This window comes from Pteropus vampyrus, unplaced genomic scaffold (genome assembly GCF_000151845.1).
Source record: "Pteropus vampyrus isolate Shadow unplaced genomic scaffold, Pvam_2.0 Scaffold16, whole genome shotgun sequence".
Classification (NCBI taxonomy): Eukaryota; Metazoa; Chordata; class Mammalia; order Chiroptera; family Pteropodidae; genus Pteropus; species Pteropus vampyrus.
The window spans coordinates 11,100,222-11,120,473 of NW_011888797.1; the positions used below are offsets into that span (position 1 = coordinate 11,100,222).

At 57.1% G+C, this 20,252-nt stretch overlaps 2 protein-coding genes across 2 annotated transcripts in view; both read right to left on the minus strand.

The window, feature by feature from the left end:
- Nucleotides 1–1,397: 1,397 nt before the first annotated feature.
- On the minus strand, nucleotides 1,398–5,028 carry SLC16A8 (solute carrier family 16 member 8). The gene is made up of 4 exons (XM_011354378.1): nucleotides 4,816–5,028; nucleotides 4,482–4,625; nucleotides 3,452–4,279; nucleotides 1,398–1,708 (listed from the first exon to the last, which is right to left on the minus strand). Exons 1-4 carry the CDS (start codon nucleotides 5,024–5,026, stop codon nucleotides 1,398–1,400), a joined length of 1,494 nt encoding a protein of 497 aa, XP_011352680.1. The 5' UTR covers nucleotides 5,027–5,028.
- A 1,868-nt stretch (nucleotides 5,029–6,896) lies between these two features.
- Nucleotides 6,897–20,252, minus strand: part of BAIAP2L2 (BAI1 associated protein 2 like 2) — a 31,481-nt gene continuing 18,125 nt past the window's right edge. Inside the window, exons 7-13 of the mRNA XM_011354449.2 lie at nucleotides 14,840–14,992; nucleotides 14,371–14,509; nucleotides 13,967–14,204; nucleotides 11,629–11,787; nucleotides 11,112–11,319; nucleotides 7,606–7,649; nucleotides 6,897–7,367 (exon numbers count right to left, since the gene is read on the minus strand). Coding sequence (XP_011352751.1) covers nucleotides 7,292–7,367; nucleotides 7,606–7,649; nucleotides 11,112–11,319; nucleotides 11,629–11,787; nucleotides 13,967–14,204; nucleotides 14,371–14,509; nucleotides 14,840–14,992 — 1,017 coding nt within the window. The 3' untranslated portion in view covers nucleotides 6,897–7,291. The remainder of the gene's footprint in view (nucleotides 7,368–7,605; nucleotides 7,650–11,111; nucleotides 11,320–11,628; nucleotides 11,788–13,966; nucleotides 14,205–14,370; nucleotides 14,510–14,839; nucleotides 14,993–20,252) is intronic.

Below are 20,252 nucleotides of genomic sequence, written 5' to 3' on the forward strand. Positions count from 1 at the left end.
ACTGCCTGGGTTCCAGTCACAGCCTCTGCGACCCAGGACTGCTCCCTAACTTCTCCATGCCTCAGTTTCCCTATCTGTGCATGACACCTACCTCAGTGGGTTATTAGGAAGATGAGATGAGATACCATTTACAAAGAGCTTGGAGCCACGCCTGGTGCAGTCTGGGCTCTTCAGTGTTTGTAAAATAAACTAAGATGGAGTTACTGCCCTAGTGGCTCAGAAACCGCAGACCCAGGGTCAGTCGGCTGGGCATCTGCCAGGGCTCCCACACCCTCCTGGGGCCCGGGGGCAATGAGGCCAGCAAGGCGGGGTGCCCAGCAGGGTGGGCTCTGCCAGGGAGCATGGCTGGACAGAGCGGGGTCTGTGGTGGGAAGGCTGTTTTCTACCACAAGATTTGTAGGGAGGGAGGCCGAGAAAGGGGCGTCGGATTTGTGGGAAGAGGGCAGGTGCGGAGGAAATAGATCCTGAGTCTTCCCAGGCCGGTGAGACCTCGAGCTCCCTGCACTTGGATCAAAGTGCAAGAGCAGAGACACCCCGGGACTTGACGGGGGAAGCAGGTGCCAGGGTCAGCAGGTGACTGGGCAGCCCACAGAGCCACGTGGTGTCCACAGGGACACAATATCCAGAGAAAAGGCTTCAGGACACCCATTTATCTCCTAGAGAAGAACTCAGAGCTCGGCTGGGAGAGGGTCCCTCTCGGGAAGGTGAGGGAATGGGCACAGCTTGCAGAAGGCAACAGGGCAGGCGCCGGCCCGTGCTCCCAGACGCCATGGGACGGAGTCATTTACTGTCAACCTCCGGTGTGCAGGAGGAGCCCGAACTCAGGGCCAGGAGTCAACCCCAGTCCTCGACAGACCTGAACTCTTCTCACAGATGGTTCCGAGCCCCTCCTTGCAAGCAGCCCACCCTTGAGTGGCGGGTGCCGCCTGCAGGCGGGGCTGGGGCTGGTGGTAGCAGAGTGCCAGGGTCACCCCCAGCCCTAGTTCTTCTAAACCTGGAAACACCTTTCCCCACCCCCTTCCTCTATCTCTGCCGCTTCCTACCCCAGAGGGCCCCGGGAGAGCCTCTCAGACTCCCCACTCCCACCGCGTTGCAGCCAGAGCTGCAGCGGAGGCGCAGGCACAGAGCTGTTGTCTTTGAGTTGAGCTTTATGAGCTTAAGTTTCACACGGCCAAGACCCTGCATGAGCACAGCAGTTTCACTGAGTGGGGATGGGGCCTGGCCCTGGCCCGCTGGGCGGATGAGGGAGTTGCGCTCCCCGCTTGCTCCCCGCTTGCACCCCGGGCGGGTACCACCCCAGAGCAGCCTCCGGTGTGCCAGGCCCTCTTGGGGCAGCCTGGGCTCCAGGAGGGGACACCCTGTTTCTTAAATCAGCCACCCTGTGTAGTGCCTCTGAGCTACACAGACTCGGAGGCCCGCCCTGGCCCTGCCTCCACCTCAGGTTCTGCGGGCCCAGCCCCGGGGCTCGGCACTTCCAGGGCCTCAAGGCCCGGGGACTCCTCGGTGGGCAGGGGCTCAGGGTCCCCTTCCTCCTCCGCGTCCTCGGTATCGCTGGCCCCGCCTTCCGTGCCCGGGCTGGGCGGGGCGTCCTGAGAGCGGCGCAGGCAACACTTGGTGGCAACAGCCATGAAGACCCCAGCCAGAACCACCTCGGAGCCGGCCAGGTAGAAGATGATCTCATAGTTCTTGAGTGCGTCCACCAGGCGGCCTGGGTGAAAGGGGGTGGGAGTAAAGTAAGGACCTGCGGCGCGGACCCTGCCCTTCACCCCTCACTCCACGGCCTTTGGTGAGGTGACACTTTACAGTTTGCAAGGTACCCCCTCCACCCTCAGATTCCAGCCTCACATGTGACCTGTGTGTTGCCCAGCGGGAGATATTTGGGGCGGGAGTAGAGAAGGGGCACTAGACTCAGCCCCACTGTCCTGGGGGCCCCCAACTCTTGCTCTTCCCACCTAATCTTCAGGGGCCTGTGTGAGCGCACAGCCCCCCACCTCCGGGCCTCCTCCTGCCCCTCCCGGGAGGCCCCCGAACCCTGCGCCGATCTCAGCATGGCTGGGGCAGGGTTTGTGGGTTGGTCACTCCTATTTCCTTCTCTATATTTTCCAAGTTTTCTGTCCCAGGCACGTGTTACTGTCATAGGAAAATCTTTTAATTGCAAGTATTTTCTCCCAAAGTGTGGTTCTTCCATGGGCTCCCCATCTCTGAGCCACACCAGGCTGTGACCCCTCAGTCTGCATCTCTGTGGCGTCAGGAAAGTACCTCTGTGATCCCTAAGACAGCTACCCCCTGAACCTCTCTGAGCGGTACCCCAAACTTGCCTTCCTGGTCCCGGTCCTTCCCACACATGGCCCTGTAGCATCCTTCACCTCACCCCATGGGCCTTCTCTGCCTATTAGATCCACTCCAGGGTCACACACGAAAATGGAAAATGTGTCCCTGAGCTTCGGGGAGGCGGGGAGCTGTTTGTGGCTTTTGGTGGCAAGCTTATTCTGGGACTTTGCAGTTCCCACTGGGTCAGGTAAGATCACAAGGGCACTCAGCTAGCCCAGCCCTGGAAGGATGGGTGGCTCACCCCATCTCAGTGCAGACTGGGCTCCAGCAAAGGTGGCTTCCCCCGGCCGTTGCTCCCTCCTGCAGCTGACCTCAGCTCCCGCCTGCTCACAGGCAAGCTTTCTGCCATTTCAGGGATCACCAACAACCCAAGAAGACCCTAATGTCCCCACCCCAGCTTTCTGGTCCTGGCTCCTACCTTGTGTAGCAACACTGTCCCCCAGACACACCCTGTGCCCTCTTCTGCGGGCCTGCCCTGCCTGTGGGGCTGCCTTCGTGCCAGCGCCTGCAGGAAGCCCTCCCTGACCACTTCTCAGGATAAGTGCAGAGTTTCCAGCAGGCAGTGCACACAGGGGAAGACCCCAGCACCCCTCCTCCTCCACGTGAGCACACTGAGCATCCCCACTCTGCTCCTGGCCCCAAGGCTGGTTCCCCAAAGACACTGTCCCTATTCGAGTCACCTTTACAGGCTGGGGAGACTGAATCACTCAGATGTAGTGTTTCAAAGATGTGAGCACTTAGCACTGGGCAGGCTCCACTCTGATCTCAGGACTGCAACTTGTACTAGGCCTCCGTGCCTCAGTTTCCTCATCTGCAAAAGGATTTGCACTTCACAAGGCCTTTGCGCCAACTGCTGGAGATGACCCAGTGGGCCAGCAGCTACCAATGCTGGGTTCTTCCTAGCACCTTTCCTGGCTTTTCCATTCCCACCCAGAGCTGGTGGTACTGGCTTGGCGGAGGGGTTGATTGGCCATGGGAAGGGGAAGTCCACCCCACCTGGCTGTCTCCACTGAGGAGTCCTTCTCCCTCATTCCCGTAAGTTCCATTTGGGACAGGAAGGGGACTTCCCTCGGACTTAGGGGCATTAGGCCGGGCCACCCCCTGCTCCTGTGGGGCGCACCAGCAGATGGCGGTCCGATGAGTACAGCCACGGCCTCGATGAGCAGCACCAGGCCTAGTGCACTGGGGAAGCGGTGCGCACCCACGGTGGCCATGAGCACCTCAAACTGCAGCGCGCCGACCATGCCATAGGAGAGGCCGAAGGCGATGCAGAAGGCGACAAGGGTGCCATAGGAGCGCGCGCGCGCGCTGCTCAAATCCGTGAGCCCGTTGGCCAGCAGGGCCAGGCTGAAGAGGTAGGCGATGTGCGGCCGCAGACGCGGTAGGCCGGCCAGGGCACCGCACGCTGGCCGTGCCACAATGTCCACGAAGCCCACGATGGAGAGCAGGAAGGCGGCGTCGGCATCAGGCACGCCCGCGTCCTTGGCGTAGTTCACCAACAGGATGGCGGGTACGAAGAGCCCTAGCGCCATCAGGAACTTGGTGACCGCGTACACCGCGAAGGCGCGGTCGGCGCACACGGTCACGTCCAGCAGGCGTCGGCGGGTCCGACCGCCAGGGGGCGCCTCACTCAGGCTCAGCCCGGCGCGGTCCGCCTCGGCCTCCTCGGGAGCGTCTCCCGCGCTGTCCCGCAGGGGCCGAGGGCCGGACCCCGGCGGAGGTCGCATGACAGCGCCGCACGCGCAGCAGTGCAGCAGGAGGCCGCCTAGCAGCAGGAAGCCGCCGCGCCAGCCGAAGTGCACGAGCAGCTGCTGGCCGAGCGGCGACAGCGCCGACAGGAACACGGGGCTGCCCGCCGCCGCCAGCCCGTTGGCCAGAGGCCGCCGCCGATCGAAGTACAGCCCCAGCATGATGAGCGACGGCTGGAAGTTGAGGGCCAGGCCCAGGCCTGCGGGCGAGGCGGCGCTGTGCCGGGTTCCCCAGGGCGTCCCCACCCCATAGCAGGAGGGAGGGGCAGACCTTGGGGGACTGAGCCGACAAAGCTGGAGGACAGCCCCTCGTGGGGAAACTGAGGAGAGGAGTTCTTGCAGCAAGGACTCTTAATCCCCACCCACAGCCCCCTAGGGGAGGAGAGCAGCAGACGCCCTCACCTGTCAGCACCCCAGCTGTCAAGTACAGCTCCAAGAGGCGCGTGGCAAAGGATGCTAGGATCATGCCCGCCGAGGCCAACAGCCCACCTACCAGCATCACTGGGCGGCAGCCAAAACGGGTGACAAGAATGCTGGACACCGGGCCTGTGGACAGGGCAGAGTCACTACTCGGGCTGGATAATCTCCCCCTCCAGCAGACACACTCCAGGCTTTGCACCTCCCAGCCCTGGAAGTGCCTACCCCAAGGAGCCCCAGGAATAAATGATGAAGTGGTCAGGCTCTCTTGGTCTCTAATCCCGACCCCCAGTCCTGGACCTGGGGAGGGAGTACTGACCGGTGCCATAGAGCATGGCGAGCATGATGGAGGACACCCAGGCCGTGTCACTGTAGCCGGCACCAAAGTCACTCATGAGCGCGCGGAAGAAGACGCTCACGGCCTTGGGGAAGCCGTAGGCGAAACCCGTGACCACGAAGCAGGCACCCAGCACGGCCCAGCCCCAGCCACCATCCGGGGGGCCCACGCCCCGCCGGGGGCCGGCTCCCATCGCCACTGCTTCTGCTGAAGGAGAGGGGGACGGGCGAGAGGGAGCCAAGAAGGTCTGTAGCTCAGACGAGGAAGGAGGACGGTGATCAAGTGCGGGGTCTGGCCTACCCACGTGAGCCCTGCTCAGGGAATGAAGCCAGGAGGGGAAACCCTATTAGGAACTTCACGCCAAACCTCCCCTCCTCCAAGGGGCCTGTGAAGTAATGGGAGGATGATAGAGCTCTCCCACCTGAGTTTTGACTTCAGGAAGGCTGCCTCTGGAGGGCAGTCCTTGCTCCTCAGGACCTAGTGGTGGCAGGAGAGGGGGTGCTGGTGAGTGGCAGCCAGTGTGCTGCTCCTGGAGGTGTGGGTGGGGACCACCAGTGTCCCCCACTGTGCATGTTTGAGGGTCTCAGGACAAAGGAACAAACGTGGGGGTGGGGAGATAGGCACCAGCAGCAAAATGGGTAGAGTTTATTTTCTTCCGTGGCCTTGTAGTATGTTCCTAATTTTTCTCAATGATCAGGAGTGACAATTGTCATTAGAACATTATGGAAAAAAACCAAGAATGCATTTACAACAGAACATTAGCCTTGTCTCAGAAGCCAAGGGGGCTGAGTTCCAGTTGATCCCAGCTTAGCCCTGAATTTACTCGGCGACTTGGACAGGTCCCCTACCCGCGCTGAGCCTATAAGATGAGTGATTGATCACCCCAGGCCAGCAGAGAATCTTGGGTGGGGGTTGGAGCTCTGGCCCCCACTGGACAGATGGGGACCTTTAAGAGGCCAAACCCTATCAGCGCCCCAACTCCTACACATGCAGAAACCCACTCCAAAGCTCCGAAGCAGGAGCTTCCCTCCCTCCAGAGGCCTCTCCAGACCTGGGGTCTCCCTCGCGTTGGGCAATGCCAAGGGCTCTGTGGGCATCTGGGACTCTGCCCCTCCCCCACCAGGACCAGGTTCTGGCTTTTCCTGCCTGTTGTCCTCTCATCATGGGATAAGAAGGTGAACCCCGGCAGCCTTTGCCCCACACTCACCAGAGCCGTCCCGTGGGTTTGAGTGTCCGGTCTCACATCTGAGGCCTGCGGGAGGGTCTGCCCCACTGGCTCCCCCGTGATGGGGCTGGGCGGGGGTGCTGAAGACTCTTGGGCTGCCTGCAGATCAGTGGCTGTCCTGGCTCTCACTTCTACAACCCGCTACCCCAGGCCTGGGGCTTAGAGTGTTCCTCCACCCCCACCCCCTCTAAGAGGCTTTTGTCTGGGAGGGGAGAGGGACAGGGCAGAGACCAATCTTGGTGTCCCCTGTTCCAGGCCTGCCTAGGGAGAGCTAGACACACAAGGAGGCCCCTCCACCTCCTAGATCCTCTGGTGGAGGAGACACAGAGCCCTGCCCCAGGGGGTCTTCGTGGGGCTGGGGGCACAGTCCTACCCTGGAGAGACCCCACCAGTTTTAATCACGTGAATCCCTTGCCTGCCCCCCACCCCAGGCCACATTCCAGCGGGGGGCCTCTGTGGCTTTCCCCTGGATAAGGCTAATCCAGGAAGAAAGCCAGGGAGGGGCAGAACAAAGGGTGCTGTGTCCAGGGCCTCCAGGGCTTGTGGTCCCGGACCTTGACCACTGCCACCCCGCCTCCTCTGGAGAAGGGGCTATTTCTTGGGTAACCCACAGCAGAAATGAGGGCTAGACATGAGGGGATCAAGCTTGAAGGGTTTAGGGGGTCCTGAAGACTTGCTTAAGATGAAGGATGTGAGGGGCTGGAAGTGAGCGAGGCCTCCCAGGCGAGTGCCAGGGACCTGCAGGCTCCTGGACTCCTCTCCAATGGGAGGTCTCCGTCCCCACCTGCTGCTTGGTCGCCCAAACCAGACACCACCAGACCCGCTGCCATGTCCCATTGCTTTATTTCTCACTGTTTACGAAAGTTCAACAGGGAGATGTGTGCGGGGCAGGGGAGGGGGTATGCAAGGGGCTCCTCCCCACCGAGGCGGAGAAAGAGGAAAAGGGTTGGGGGCATGAGGTAGCCGCCCCAGGGAGAGACCTGGGGCCCCTGGAAGGGAAGGAATGGTTCTATTCCCCAATTCCGCCTGTGTGATTTTGAAGGCCCCAGACTGCAGGCCAGTGGCTTTGAGCTGCTCAGGCTGGAGGCGCGGTTTGGGGAAGGGCAGACACCCCAGTACCAGGGCCCAGGCTTCTTGGATCCACTGCCGCTTCTGCTGCCGCCAGCTCTGGGCAGCCCCTGGGCAGGTGGGGGCGGGGGTGGCGACCTCAGACCCCTGATGGAGGAAGGCGCCTCAGCGGATGTGAGGCGCTGAACGGTCATTGGTAACAGTAGGACGCAGCTTCACAGTGGCAAAGGGGTTTGTGCCCCTGTGGAGAGAGGCTGGGGTGAGAGAGGCCTGGGTCCCCAGCTGGCTGGCTGGCTGTCTGTCTGTCTGTCTGTCTGTCTGTCTGTCTGTCTGTAAGTCCAGAGAAGACAGCTGGACACCTGAGCCAGGCATCCACCCTTACTTCTGCCCCGACTGGGTCACCTCCACTCACCCCACCTTGTTTCCCCCACAGCCCTCCGCTGAGCCCAGTCCCCTCCGACCCCTGCTCAAGGACTCACCGGGGGAAGAGCTCTGGGGGGTGCTGCTCCCAGGACATAAGTTTCTGCAGTGGGAGTGGAGGAAGGGCTGGGTTTGCGGAGTAAGGAACAAGCAAGCCCCTGTCCCTTCTCCCTCTTCTAGAAGGGCAGAGGACTGGACCAGAGGCCTCTGCGGTGTTAGGTTTATGGGAAATGCAGCCCTGGTGTTCTGAAGCCCAGGATTCTATGGGTTTCAGACTTAAGAAGCCTCTGGGCCAGCGTACCATCTCCAGGGCTCAGCACCACCCCCAGACGTGACCCCATGGGAGGTGTCTCCCCTGCCCTCCCAGGCTGCCCCTGCCAGGCTCTGACCCAGGACCCTGGTCTGGCCTCCCCTGAGGAGGCAGGGAGGACTGGCCTTTTCCAGTGCTCCCAGCAGGACACCTAGGGGTCCAGTGCCTGAAATGAGTGCTTCCCCCACCCTTCCCTGCAGGGCTGGGCAGACTGAGGCTGGGGTGCGAGGGTCCACTGCCAGACACAGTGGCAAAGCAGAGAGGGTTACCTGGTCCCTGGCCTCCCTGCCCACTGGACGACCCCAGAGTTGAGGACAAGCTTGGGGGAGGGGGCTCACCTTGACATCACTGGGCACTCCCATGCTGCCCATGCTACCTCGGCGGCTGCCAGGCAAGGGTGTAGGTGCAGGGCTGGGGGCATGGCTTGGCACCCGGCTCGGGGTTCGAGAGCGGGACTGGCCGTCCCAGTACTCTGAGGATGCTGTGGAGTTGCCTGGCCGGTCCAGGAGGTTATCCAGGCTGTGGCTGCCCCGGAGTGGGTAGGACCTGAATCCAGAGACAGGAGGGGAGGAGAGGTGTCTAGGGGTCAAGCCCTGATGCACCAACCCCATCTGCGGGGCCTCTGAGCAGCCCGCAGCCTCCTCCCCTGCACCCAAGTGAGAGGAGACTGGGCTTGAAGGCAGAGGGATGGAAACAATGACCTTCACAGGTAGAGAGATGGGGCGCCTTTTCTCCAGAGGCTAAAGGGGGCTGGGCCCACTCAGGACTGCAACTCATAGATGCCCCCCTCAGGTGGGTGGTGCCACCCCCCCACCGGAGTCCCCACCACTGCCCCACCTCTGACCACCCAGGTACCTGGAAGGTAGCTCATTCATAGGGCTCATGGGGTTCATGGAGGTCACTGGGTTCAAGGCGTTCATGGAGTTCATGGAGGTCACCGGGTTCAAGGCATTCATGGGGTTCATGGGCACATCCTCCAAAGGCTTCACGTAGGCCTCGGGGAACCAGCCACTCCTGTGGGGCAGAAGCAGAGAAGTGGTCAAATACCACTTCTAAGAGGAACACAGTCACTGGCCCTGCGGGGGCCGGCCTCGCTCCAGGGGCTTCGCCGAGAGTAACTCATTTAATCCCTTGAAGGAGGTCTTTCTCGGCACTCAAGACCACCCGTCCAGCCTCATGTCTCACCAGGGGCTGGAGCACCTTAAAAGGAGAAAGTGGAGATCTGAGAAGGAAAGCAGTGTGTCCAAGGACATACGGTGACCACGTCATTCCCTGCTCACCGAGCGCCCACCACGCCAAGGCCCAGAGGGCCAGGCGGTCCTGCTCCCCAGAGACGCCCAGCCTGGCAGGGAGACAGACACCCAAACAGATGTTGACAAGGGTGACAGAGAAGGGGACCAGGTTGGGAGTGCGGAGGACACTATGTGCAACTGTAGGAGCCCAGAGGAAGGGGGCCTGAGCCCAGGATGACTGACTCCCAACCCAGTGCTCTTTGCTCTTCAGCCCAGTTGCTGCCCTCTGGTTCTGGTGACCCCAGGACCCTGCTCCGGGAGTCTTTGCCCAGCTGGACGCTCATTCCTGCACCTCAAGAGCAGCCAGGGCTGAGGGGACACACTGTGATTGATGTTACTTAGCCTTTTCAGAGTCCACAGAAGCCATCAGATTCTTGCAGAACACCCGGGAAAACGTCCTCCATAAAGTCACTTTAGACCCCACAGCCCAATCAATTACATTCTCACATAAAGGTAATTGGAAACTATTTTGACTCAAACTGACAGAATAAAACCATTGCAGTATTTTTATTTCTGTTTTCACCATAAAATGCCTACTGATAGTAAAACTTGCCATCATTTTCCCTAACCTGTGAGTCACAGAAGGAATGATGTCCCTGGAACAAGGTTTGAGAACACCCACCCAGAAGGTTTGATCATCAGGTCCCCAGGAAGTCTGGTACACACCTACTGCAGGGACTTTCAGGGTGGCACCTTGCTGCCCTCTGACGTGGGTCTGCAAAGCAGGTGTTTCTGCCATTTGTGTGCTTAGTCACCTGTCTACCCCCAGGCCCATCCTTCCATTCCTGATCCATGTAGTCACCTGCCATCTCATCTACCTATCTATACACCTCTGTGCCTAACTGCATCATCCTGTCCACACATCATCTATGCGTCTGTCCACATACCCATCCCTGATTCATGTGGGCAACCACCCATGGGCCACTAACCCACTGTGTATCCACTAATCCGTCCATCGCCACTTGCCCACCTGCCTGCCGCCCCCACCTATCCAGCCATCTACCCATCCACTCACACGAGCACGCATCCACCTGCCCAGAGGACCACCCCTTATCCATCCTCCTCCTGACCACCATCCACTAACTCGCACGCCACCCTCTCATGCACCTGCTGACTCCTCTGTCTATGTGTTCATTCACTCATGCCCTCATTACTGTTCTCCTTCATTTCTTTTCCTTAGCAGGAGTGGGAGTGGGCCACACAAGTCTCCTGCCCATAAAGCCCTGTGGGGGGCACTGCTGGCTCCGGTAAGCTGCCACCTCCTCCCCTTTTCTCCAGCAGGAGTGATCCGTACACAATCCCTTTCTGCCCTCCAACCCCTGCTCTCCTCCAGGCTTGCTGGCGACCACAATGTACTTCCCCATCCCCGCCTGCCACTCAAGGTGTCAAAAAGCCCTAGTTTAGGTTCTTTAAAGATTTCCACTGCGCATGACTGCAAAGAGGAGCGTGCGCTCAGCCTGCAAGGTCTCAGCACTGTTTCTGTGCCCAGCCGGAGGGCGGCCCACCTCCCTGAGCATCCCTCCACCAGAGCTCTGGCTGACCGTCAGCATACAGAGAGGAAGCTGCCCCTCTCTGGCGGTGTCGGGTGCACAGTAGGTGCTCAGGCAATAAGGTTCCTCTAACGTTCCACGCTAGTGAGAGGGCCTTCCCATTCTCCATCCTCTACCACCCTCTCAAGCGCCACCACCCTGAACTTGGTAAGGAGGCTCTTCCTATCCCCACTAAACGGATGAGAAAACTGAGCCGGGAGTGGAGGGGAGATGGGAAAAGGGAAGAGCTGTCCAAGGTCCCAGTGGGCGGGGCAGAAGAAGCCTCTGTCCGGGAAGTCTCAGTTGCAGCTCGAGTCCAGGCCAGGGTCCACTGCCAGACACAGTGGCAAAGCAGAGAGGGTTATCTGGTCCCTGGCCTCCCTGCCCACTGGACGACCCCAGAGTTGAGGACAAGCTTGGGGGAGGGGGCTCACCTTGACATCACTGGGCACTCCCATGCTGCCCATGCTACCTCGGCGGCTGCCAGGCAAGGGTGTAGGTGCAGGGCTGGGGGCATGGCTTGGCACCCGGCTTGGGGTTCGAGAGCGGGACTGGCCGTCCCAGTACTCTGAGGATGCTGTGGAGTTGCCTGGCCGGTCCAGGAGGTTATCCAGGCTGTGGCTGCCCCGGAGTGGGTAGGACCTGAATCCAGAGACAGGAGGGGAGGAGAGGTGTCTAGGGGTCAAGCCCTGATGCACCAACCCCATCTGCGGGGCCTCTGAGCAGCCCGCAGCCTCCTCCCCTGCACCCAAGTGAGAGGAGACTGGGCTTGAAGGCAGAGGGATGGAAACAATGACCTTCACAGGTAGAGAGATGGGGCGCCTTTTCTCCAGAGGCTAAAGGGGGCTGGGCCCACTCAGGACTGCAACTCATAGATGCCCCCCTCAGGTGGGTGGTGCCACCCCCCCACCGGAGTCCCCACCACTGCCCCACCTCTGACCACCCAGGTACCTGGAAGGTAGCTCATTCATAGGGCTCATGGGGTTCATGGAGGTCACTGGGTTCAAGGCGTTCATGGAGTTCATGGAGGTCACCGGGTTCAAGGCATTCATGGGGTTCATGGGCACATCCTCCAAAGGCTTCACGTAGGCCTCGGGGAACCAGCCACTCCTGTGGGGCAGAAGCAGAGAAGTGGTCAAATACCACTTCTAAGAGGAACACAGTCACTGGCCCTGCGGGGGCCGGCCTCGCTCCAGGGGCTTCGCCGAGAGTAACTCATTTAATCCCTTGAAGGAGGTCTTTCTCGGCACTCAAGACCACCCGTCCAGCCTCATGTCTCACCAGGGGCTGGAGCACCTTAAAAGGAGAAAGTGGAGATCTGAGAAGGAAAGCAGTGTGTCCAAGGACATACGGTGACCACGTCATTCCCTGCTCACCGAGCGCCCACCACGCCAAGGCCCAGAGGGCCAGGCGGTCCTGCTCCCCAGAGACGCCCAGCCTGGCAGGGAGACAGACACCCAAACAGATGTTGACAAGGGTGACAGAGAAGGGGACCAGGTTGGGAGTGCGGAGGACACTATGTGCAACTGTAGGAGCCCAGAGGAAGGGGGCCTGAGCCCAGGATGACTGACTCCCAACCCAGTGCTCTTTGCTCTTCAGCCCAGTTGCTGCCCTCTGGTTCTGGTGACCCCAGGACCCTGCTCCGGGAGTCTTTGCCCAGCTGGACGCTCATTCCTGCACCTCAAGAGCAGCCAGGGCTGAGGGGACACACTGTGATTGATGTTACTTAGCCTTTTCAGAGTCCACAGAAGCCATCAGATTCTTGCAGAACACCCGGGAAAACGTCCTCCATAAAGTCACTTTAGACCCCACAGCCCAATCAATTACATTCTCACATAAAGGTAATTGGAAACTATTTTGACTCAAACTGACAGAATAAAACCATTGCAGTATTTTTATTTCTGTTTTCACCATAAAGTGCCTACTGATAGTAAAACCTGCCATCATTTTCCCTAACCTGTGAGTCACAGAAGGAATGATGTCCCTGGAACAAGGTTTGAGAACACCCACCCAGAAGGTTTGATCATCAGGTCCCCAGGAAGTCTGGTACACACCTACTGCAGGGACTTTCAGGGTGGCACCTTGCTGCCCTCTGACGTGGGTCTGCAAAGCAGGTGTTTCTGCCATTTGTGTGCTTAGTCACCTGTCTACCCCCAGGCCCATCCTTCCATTCCTGATCCATGTAGTCACCTGCCATCTCATCTACCTATCTATACACCTCTGTGCCTAACTGCATCATCCTGTCCACACATCATCTATGCGTCTGTCCACATACCCATCCCTGATTCATGTGGGCAACCACCCATGGGCCACTAACCCACTGTGTATCCACTAATCTGTCCATCGCCACTTGCCCACCTGCCTGCCGCCCCCACCTATCCAGCCATCTACCCATCCACTCACACGAGCACGCATCCACCTGCCCAGAGGACCACCCCTTATCCATCCTCCTCCTGACCACCATCCACTAACTCGCACGCCACCCTCTCATGCACCTGCTGACTCCTCTGTCTATGTGTTCATTCACTCATGCCCTCATTACTGTTCTCCTTCATTCCTTTTCCTTAGCAGGAGTGGGAGTGGGCCACACAAGTCTCCTGCCCATAAAGCCCTGTGGGGGGCACTGCTGGCTCCAGTAAGCTCCCACCTCCTCCCCTTTTCTCCAGCAGGAGTGATCCGTACACAATCCCTTTCTGCCCTCCAACCCCTGCTCTCCTCCAGGCTTGCTGGCGACCACAATGTACTTCCCCATCCCCGCCTGCCACTCAAGGTGTCAAAAAGCCCTAGTTTAGGTTCTTTAAAGATTTCCACTGCGCATGACTGCAAAGAGGAGCGCGCGCTCAGCCTGCAAGGTCTCAGCACTGTTTCTGTGCCCAGCCGGAGGGCGGCCCACCTCCCTGAGCATCCCTCCACCAGAGCTCTGGCTGACCCTCAGCATACAGAGAGGAAGCTGCCCCTCTCTGGCAGTGTCGGGTGCACAGTAGGTGCTCAGGCAATAAGGTTCCTCTAACGTTCCACGCTAGTGAGAGGGCCTTCCCATTCTCCATCCTCTACCACCCTCTCAAGCGCCACCACCCTGAACTTGGTAAGGAGGCTCTTCCTACCCCCACTAAACGGATGAGAAAACTGAGCCGGGAGTGGAGGGGAGATGGGAAAAGGGAAGAGCTGTCCAAGGTCCCAGTGGGCGGGGCAGAAGAAGCCTCTGTCCGGGAAGTCTCAGTTGCAGCTCGAGTCCAGGCCTCCCGGGTCCTCCTTCCAACCCTCCCTGCGCCCCCAGGCTCTCACTCACGTGGATGACCCCTCCAGCTTGCCATAGAGCCAGCCGTTCTGGGCCTCCGGCACTAGCACCTCCACGACGTCTCCCGCAGAAAAGCGCAGCAGCGTGTGGTTGGCGCCCTCCGAGTGGGAGACGAGGGCGCGGACCCTCCAGGCGCCCCCACCGCCGCCGCCCCCGCCACTTGCGCTGCCCGGACGCTCGCCGAAGGAGTTGGAGCGCGAGCGCTGGGTGCTGCTGGTGTAGAGCGAGGCTGCAGGGGCGGGAGAGCGCAGAGGCACGTGGGCGGGAAGTTCTCCCTCGCGTCTACCCTCGATCCCTCCTGCTGCAGCGCAACCCCCGTTCCTCTTCCCGGTCCCTGGGTCCCCATCCTGTGCCCCCAGCCCACCCTCTGCGCTCCGGGCGCCGGGGGCACTCACAGGCAGACGGCGTCCGGGGCAGGGACCGGCGGTCTGGCTCCAGCTGGGATGCGGACCTCGCCTCGTTGGGCTCGGGGCCGTAGGAGCCGGAGCCGTGCCGGCTGCGCGGGGAGCTGAACTCTCCCAGAGGCCTCTGGGGCTGCGAGGGGAGACGGGCAGGGGAGGGTGGGGCGGGGAGGGGCGGGGCCGAGGCGCCCTAGTCCAGCCCCCACCCCCAGTCCCAGACGTCCGAGTAAGAGTTCTCGGTCCTGCGGCCGAACCACCAGGGGGGTGCCGAGGCCGCGCCGGGCCGGAAAGGCCAGCTGGGGGGTGCTGTGTAGAGTGGTACCCTGGGGGGGAGGAGGCTCCAGGCGGAGGGCCTCAGGCCCCAGGGTCCTGCGGAGGGTCGCGGGGGCGGCGGCGGGGGCGCGAATAGCGGTGGGGGCGCGAGTGGCGGCGCGAATGGCGGCGGGGGCACCCAGGGCCTCACCATGTCCAGGCGGGTGGGTGTCAGGCGGCCCGAGGGGTAGGGCGGCCCCAGCACTGGGCCCAGCAGGCCTGGAGAGTGGGCACGCGATGGGCTGCGGCTGGCTTCCGACTGCTCCTTCCACAGCAGCACGCGGTTCTGGAGCATCCCCCGGGCCTGGCGAGGTGGGGACACAGGGGTTAGCCAGATCTGAGCAGCCCCCAGAATCCTGGGGACTCAGAAGTGGCGCCCTAGACCTGGGGACTTGGGCCCTGCAAGCTGAGGATGAACAAATATTGTAGCTGTTAGGAGCTAAAGATCGATGGTGTCACCTTGGGTTTGTCCACCGTCGTCCAGCCCTCCCTCTCTTTTGTCAAAAGCCCCTCAGATCTCCTTGAAGACCTCGCCCTGCCCCTTTCTGCCTGTGCACTTTGGGCAGAGTTTTCCCACTGCCCCATACAGGGGTAGGAGTAGAATCCAGGCTGGCCACTCAGGTTGCTCCATCCTCCTGGCTACAGTGATGGACTCAGGGATGGCATTTACCCAAAAACTGTGACCAAAGAATCCAATCCCAGTACTCACCCTGGATCAATCTGGAAAAATATATTCTTTCACCTCATGGGGTTTGCTAAATAGGTGGAATGAAGCCAACACAGGAAACTACAACTAAGCAACAGACAATGGCAAATTTCTGATGATATCTCGTCTGCTCCTGGATCCAGCTATATCTGAAACCCTGAACTATCCAGTAACTAAGTAGTAAATACCTTTTCTGTTTTAGCCAGTTTGAGTAGTGTTCTAGAAGAGGCCTTTCAAATACGGTTTTCCCAGTGCATCCCTATAGTTTACATAAGCATCCCTTTTCAAGTATCCCCAATACATGGGTATCTAACTGCTTGGATACTTTGAAAGACAGGAAACTCAGCATCTGACCATGTATTCCATAACGACTTGGAGTGGGTGGGCTTTGAATGTTAGACCTGCTGTGAATATTAATCATGTTTTTAATGTTCTGTATTTTATGTTGCTTTGACATCTCCAGGTCTTGCAAATCCTGGAGAGTTGGCCCCTTCCAGGGCTAGATAATTTCCAGGTATAGTAAACAACTTGCCCTTGAGCACACCTTTTATATGCAGACCAACCAATGCAAACTCATGTCCCCAACCTCTTCCTTTAACTCACCCATCAAGCCAATATTGCCTTTGCCTTAAATCACACCAGAGCCAGGTACCAGATAACTAGATACCACACATATAGCCCACAGCCCACTGAAATTACTCAAACTAGCCAATCCTAAACTTGATTAAACTTGCCTATCCTGCTATGCCCATTCCTTCTGCGGAAGCCATAATCAAGGTCTGGGCCATGCTTTTCCCTCGCTCCTTCTGCCTCTTGACTAACCCCTGCTACTTCCCTATATGGCCCTGCATGGCACAGCATGACCCCTTCTTTTGGGAACTGTGATATGTAATAAAACATCTTTCAATGACATTGACCTCTCTGTGTCATCAGTCACCTCTATGAGTTAAATCCCAGGTATGATCAAAACACTGTACACTCCAGTTATAAAATTCTCTCTCTTTTCTATTCAAGCATCTCTCCCCCAAGGCCAACCTCAAGATTATACCTTAACAATAATAAAAGCTTCTCTTTCTTGAGCATTTACTCTGTGCCAGGCCCAGGGTTAAAGGCTTTACCTGCATTATTTTATTTGATTCTCACAATAGCCCTGGAAGGTAGGTACAATTGTTATCTCCATTTCATAGAAGATGCTGAGGGTCAGAGCAGTTAATGACTGGTCTGTCTTGAGAAAGCTTCCTGTGACTGCACCTTTCAATGATTTCTCCCTTCTCGCTGGCCCAGCTGCTGAAAAACCTCATAGTGATCTCAGGCAGCAAAACAGAAAGGCTCAGAGCCTCATGTCACAGGAGCAACTCATCCAGTTGGTCACTAGGTGGACACCCTCTTTGTTGTCTTGCATAAATAATTAGCAAAACAGAACAAAGACAATACTCCAAAGAAGGTCTTTGTGAGCTTGTTTCAGAGGCAGAAAGCAAAGCGAGACCTTTAGGTTCTGCATACCATATTTTTGAAAGGTTTTTTTTTTTCTCCCCAGTTTGAGAACATTTAGTGGAAAGCAACTGCAGGGGTGCAAGGGGGTCCAGGGGGTAATGGCCCCAGGACCGAGTCCCAGCCTGGATGGCATTCGACTTCATTGGCTTCCCTCAGCCCTGCCTCCAGGCAGTTTAGCCAGTGGTGGTGAAGAAACACCATAGGCTTTCAAAACCATAAAGGAGACCACGAGGGAATTTTAAAAACATTTGTGCAGTGGAAAAGCCATTCTAACTATGATACAAACCCCATAACCTATAAAAGAAAAGACTGATAAATGTTACTAAATAAAAATAACTTTTTAATATGGCAAAATGTGCAATAAGCAAAGTCAAATGATAAATGGCAAACTGGGAAAATATTTGCCAAGAAAGGACTCATTTCAGGAACATGTGGAGATCTCCTACAAATAAGAAACATGGAGGAAAAAATGCTGATGTTACAGTAAAGGAAATCAAATGGCCCTGAAACATGAAAAGATATCCGTCTCACTTAGGAGACAAATACCAAGTAAAACTACACTGAGATGCCTTTTTTTACCTTTCTGATTAGCAAAGATCAAAATGTTTGCTCACATCCATTGCTGATGAAAGTGTGAACTGGTACGACCGAGCCTACATCCTTGGACTCGCCAAATGCAAGTCCAAGGATGTAGGCTCGGTCGTACTAGTTCACACTTCCATCAGCAATGGAATGTTAGGCATGTTATCGACTAGACTTGGACTAGGCGAGACTAGTTCTCGGGGATGGAGGAGACCTTACTGGGCCAGGCAGCTGTAATTCTTTAACTCCTGTTCTAAATCTTGTGCGTTCTGCTTGTAGACATAATAACAGGTAAATATTTACACTTAACTATCTTAGGAGTCGGATCTTGTATGTCCTAAAGCCCAGCTGGGTCAGAAGACATGCTACCCAGTCCCCATACCTAGGGGAAGTTGGGCTCATTCAATCCCCCTCCTGAGGGAGATCACCCAGCAGGAGACAGCCCAATGGAGGGGTCAGCTCTCCTCTTAATGTTGGAGGTTAACTGTTCAAGACACAGGCAGAGAGGAGTTTGCTTCCAAAGAAGGTATAGAAATGGCCAATAAACACATGAAAGGATGTTCGGCATCTTTACCATCAGGGAAATGCAAATCAAAACCGCAGTGAGACACACTTCACACCCACCAGGATGGCTGCAATCAGAAAGCAGACAATAACAAGTGCTGAAATTGGAAACCTCGCACACTGCTGGAGGGCAGGTAAAATGGCGCAGCCACTTTGGAAGAGTCTGGAAGGTCTTCAAACAGTAAACGGAGTCACCACCATATGACCTAGCCATTCCACTCCTAAGTATCCATGAGAAATGAAAACATGTCAACACAGAAACAATTACAAAAGTATTCATAGCAGTAGTATTCATAATAACCAAAAAGTAGAAACAACCCAGTTGTCCATCAATTAATGAATGCATAAAGAAAATGTGGTCTATCCAGGCAATGAAATAGTATTTGGCAATAAAAAGAAATGATGTACCGACACATGGATGAACCTTAAAAAACGTGAAGCTCAGTGAGAGAAGCCAGTCACAAAGACCACATATTGTATGATGCCGTTCATATGAAATGTCCGGAAGTGGCAAATCTATAGAGACAGAAAGATAGATGGTTGGCTGGGGTAGAGGGAAGGACGAGAGGATTGGAGCATGACCTCTAAGAGGTACTGTGTTTTTTTAGGAGTAACGAACATGCTCTAAGCTCGCTCGTAGCGATGGATGCACAACTCTGAATATACTAAAAACCATCGACTCGCACACTTTAAATGGGGGGATTGCATGGTTTGAGAATTATATCTCGATAAAACTATGTAGAGGAACAATAATTAAGTCCTCTCTGGAGGATCGCTCTGGGAGAGAGGAGAGGCAGGAGATGGCCAAGCCCTGAGCTTGAGCCCTGAGTGGGAGAATGTCACCTGGAGCCAGAGATCAGCCACTGCATCCAACCAGGTCGCCCGCCTCTGCTCGACACCAGGGGGCCCCAGGCTCCAGATACTGAGACTCAGGGAGGGAAGGACCCTGAGGTGGGAAGGCAGGAGTCAGGCTGCTGGCTGTTGGGGGCAGCTGATGCAAGCAGACGGGCCTCCTAAATGGTGGCTTTTGTTTTTATCTTTGAAGGGATGAGTGCAGGGGCAGGAGAACTGGATTCCACTGATTGTATTAACCTTGTGAGGTGAGGGGTATTTCCTCCTTTTTCAGATAAGAAAATGAGGCTCAGAGAAATGAAACCATTTGCTAGAGTTTACAGCCAGTGCACAGTGGTTGGGAAACGGAACAAAAAATACAAAGAAATCAAAATAAAAACGAAATCAGAAAACAAAGAATTCGAAAGTAATGCAAAGGGCAGTGAGGTGGGGGAGGGGCAGGAGAGCCTCTGTTTCTGGCATCAGGGAGGCCAGGCTGGCTGGCTGGGTGGGTCTGGGACCTGCATACTCTCTCGGACACAAAATAGAGCCAGAGCGTGCGTGACACATTATCTGGGCTCAAAAAATATCTGTTAAATTAGTTGAATGAATGAACAATTGCCATTGGAAAAATGCAGGGAAAAGTCATCAATTTACGAGGGAATGGTGGGAAAATAGTGTCCCAATGTCCCTGGCCCCTCCTCCTACAGATTCCATCAGCCCCTTCTCTCTGGAGGAGTCAAAAGCTAGGCCAGGCAAGGCAGGCAGGCAGGCAAGTCCCCATGCCAGGAGGGCAATTCCCCATGCCAGGAAGGCAATTATGAGGCTTTGGCCCCTATCGGACCTTTACAGAAGAGAGCAGGATACAAGTTTGCCCACTGCTGGGCTGGCAGGAGCCTGAGGACCTGCAACTGAGAGGCCAGGCGAGGACTAAGACTCGAGGGCCTGAGCGGCGCAGCCCATAGAGACACTTGGGCAGGACGATGTTGAGTGTCCCTCCCGAATGTGGCCTGAGAGGGGCTCCTGGCTTTCTTGAATTCTAGGGTTTCACAGGCTTGTGCTGCTGCTAGCCCATAAGGTACCTCTTCATAATTTAGAGACAGATGTCCCCTTGGGATGGATAGAGCCTGGGGAGAGAATGACTTCACTATGCGAAGAAAAAGATGCTCCTCTCTCTAGGCAAACACAGTCTGCACCAGCGTGTTCAGCGTGGAGAGCAGGGCCCAGCCCCTACTCTCAGCCACGCAGCCCTGTCTGCGGTGGTTCTCCACTGAGTAGGCTAAATTAATCCCCGTCCTCGAGGCTGAGTGAGAGCTCATGCTTGAACAGGAAGATCCTGGGCACGGTGGGGTGCCACTGGGGTAGAGATTGCTCCACCCGCCCCCCC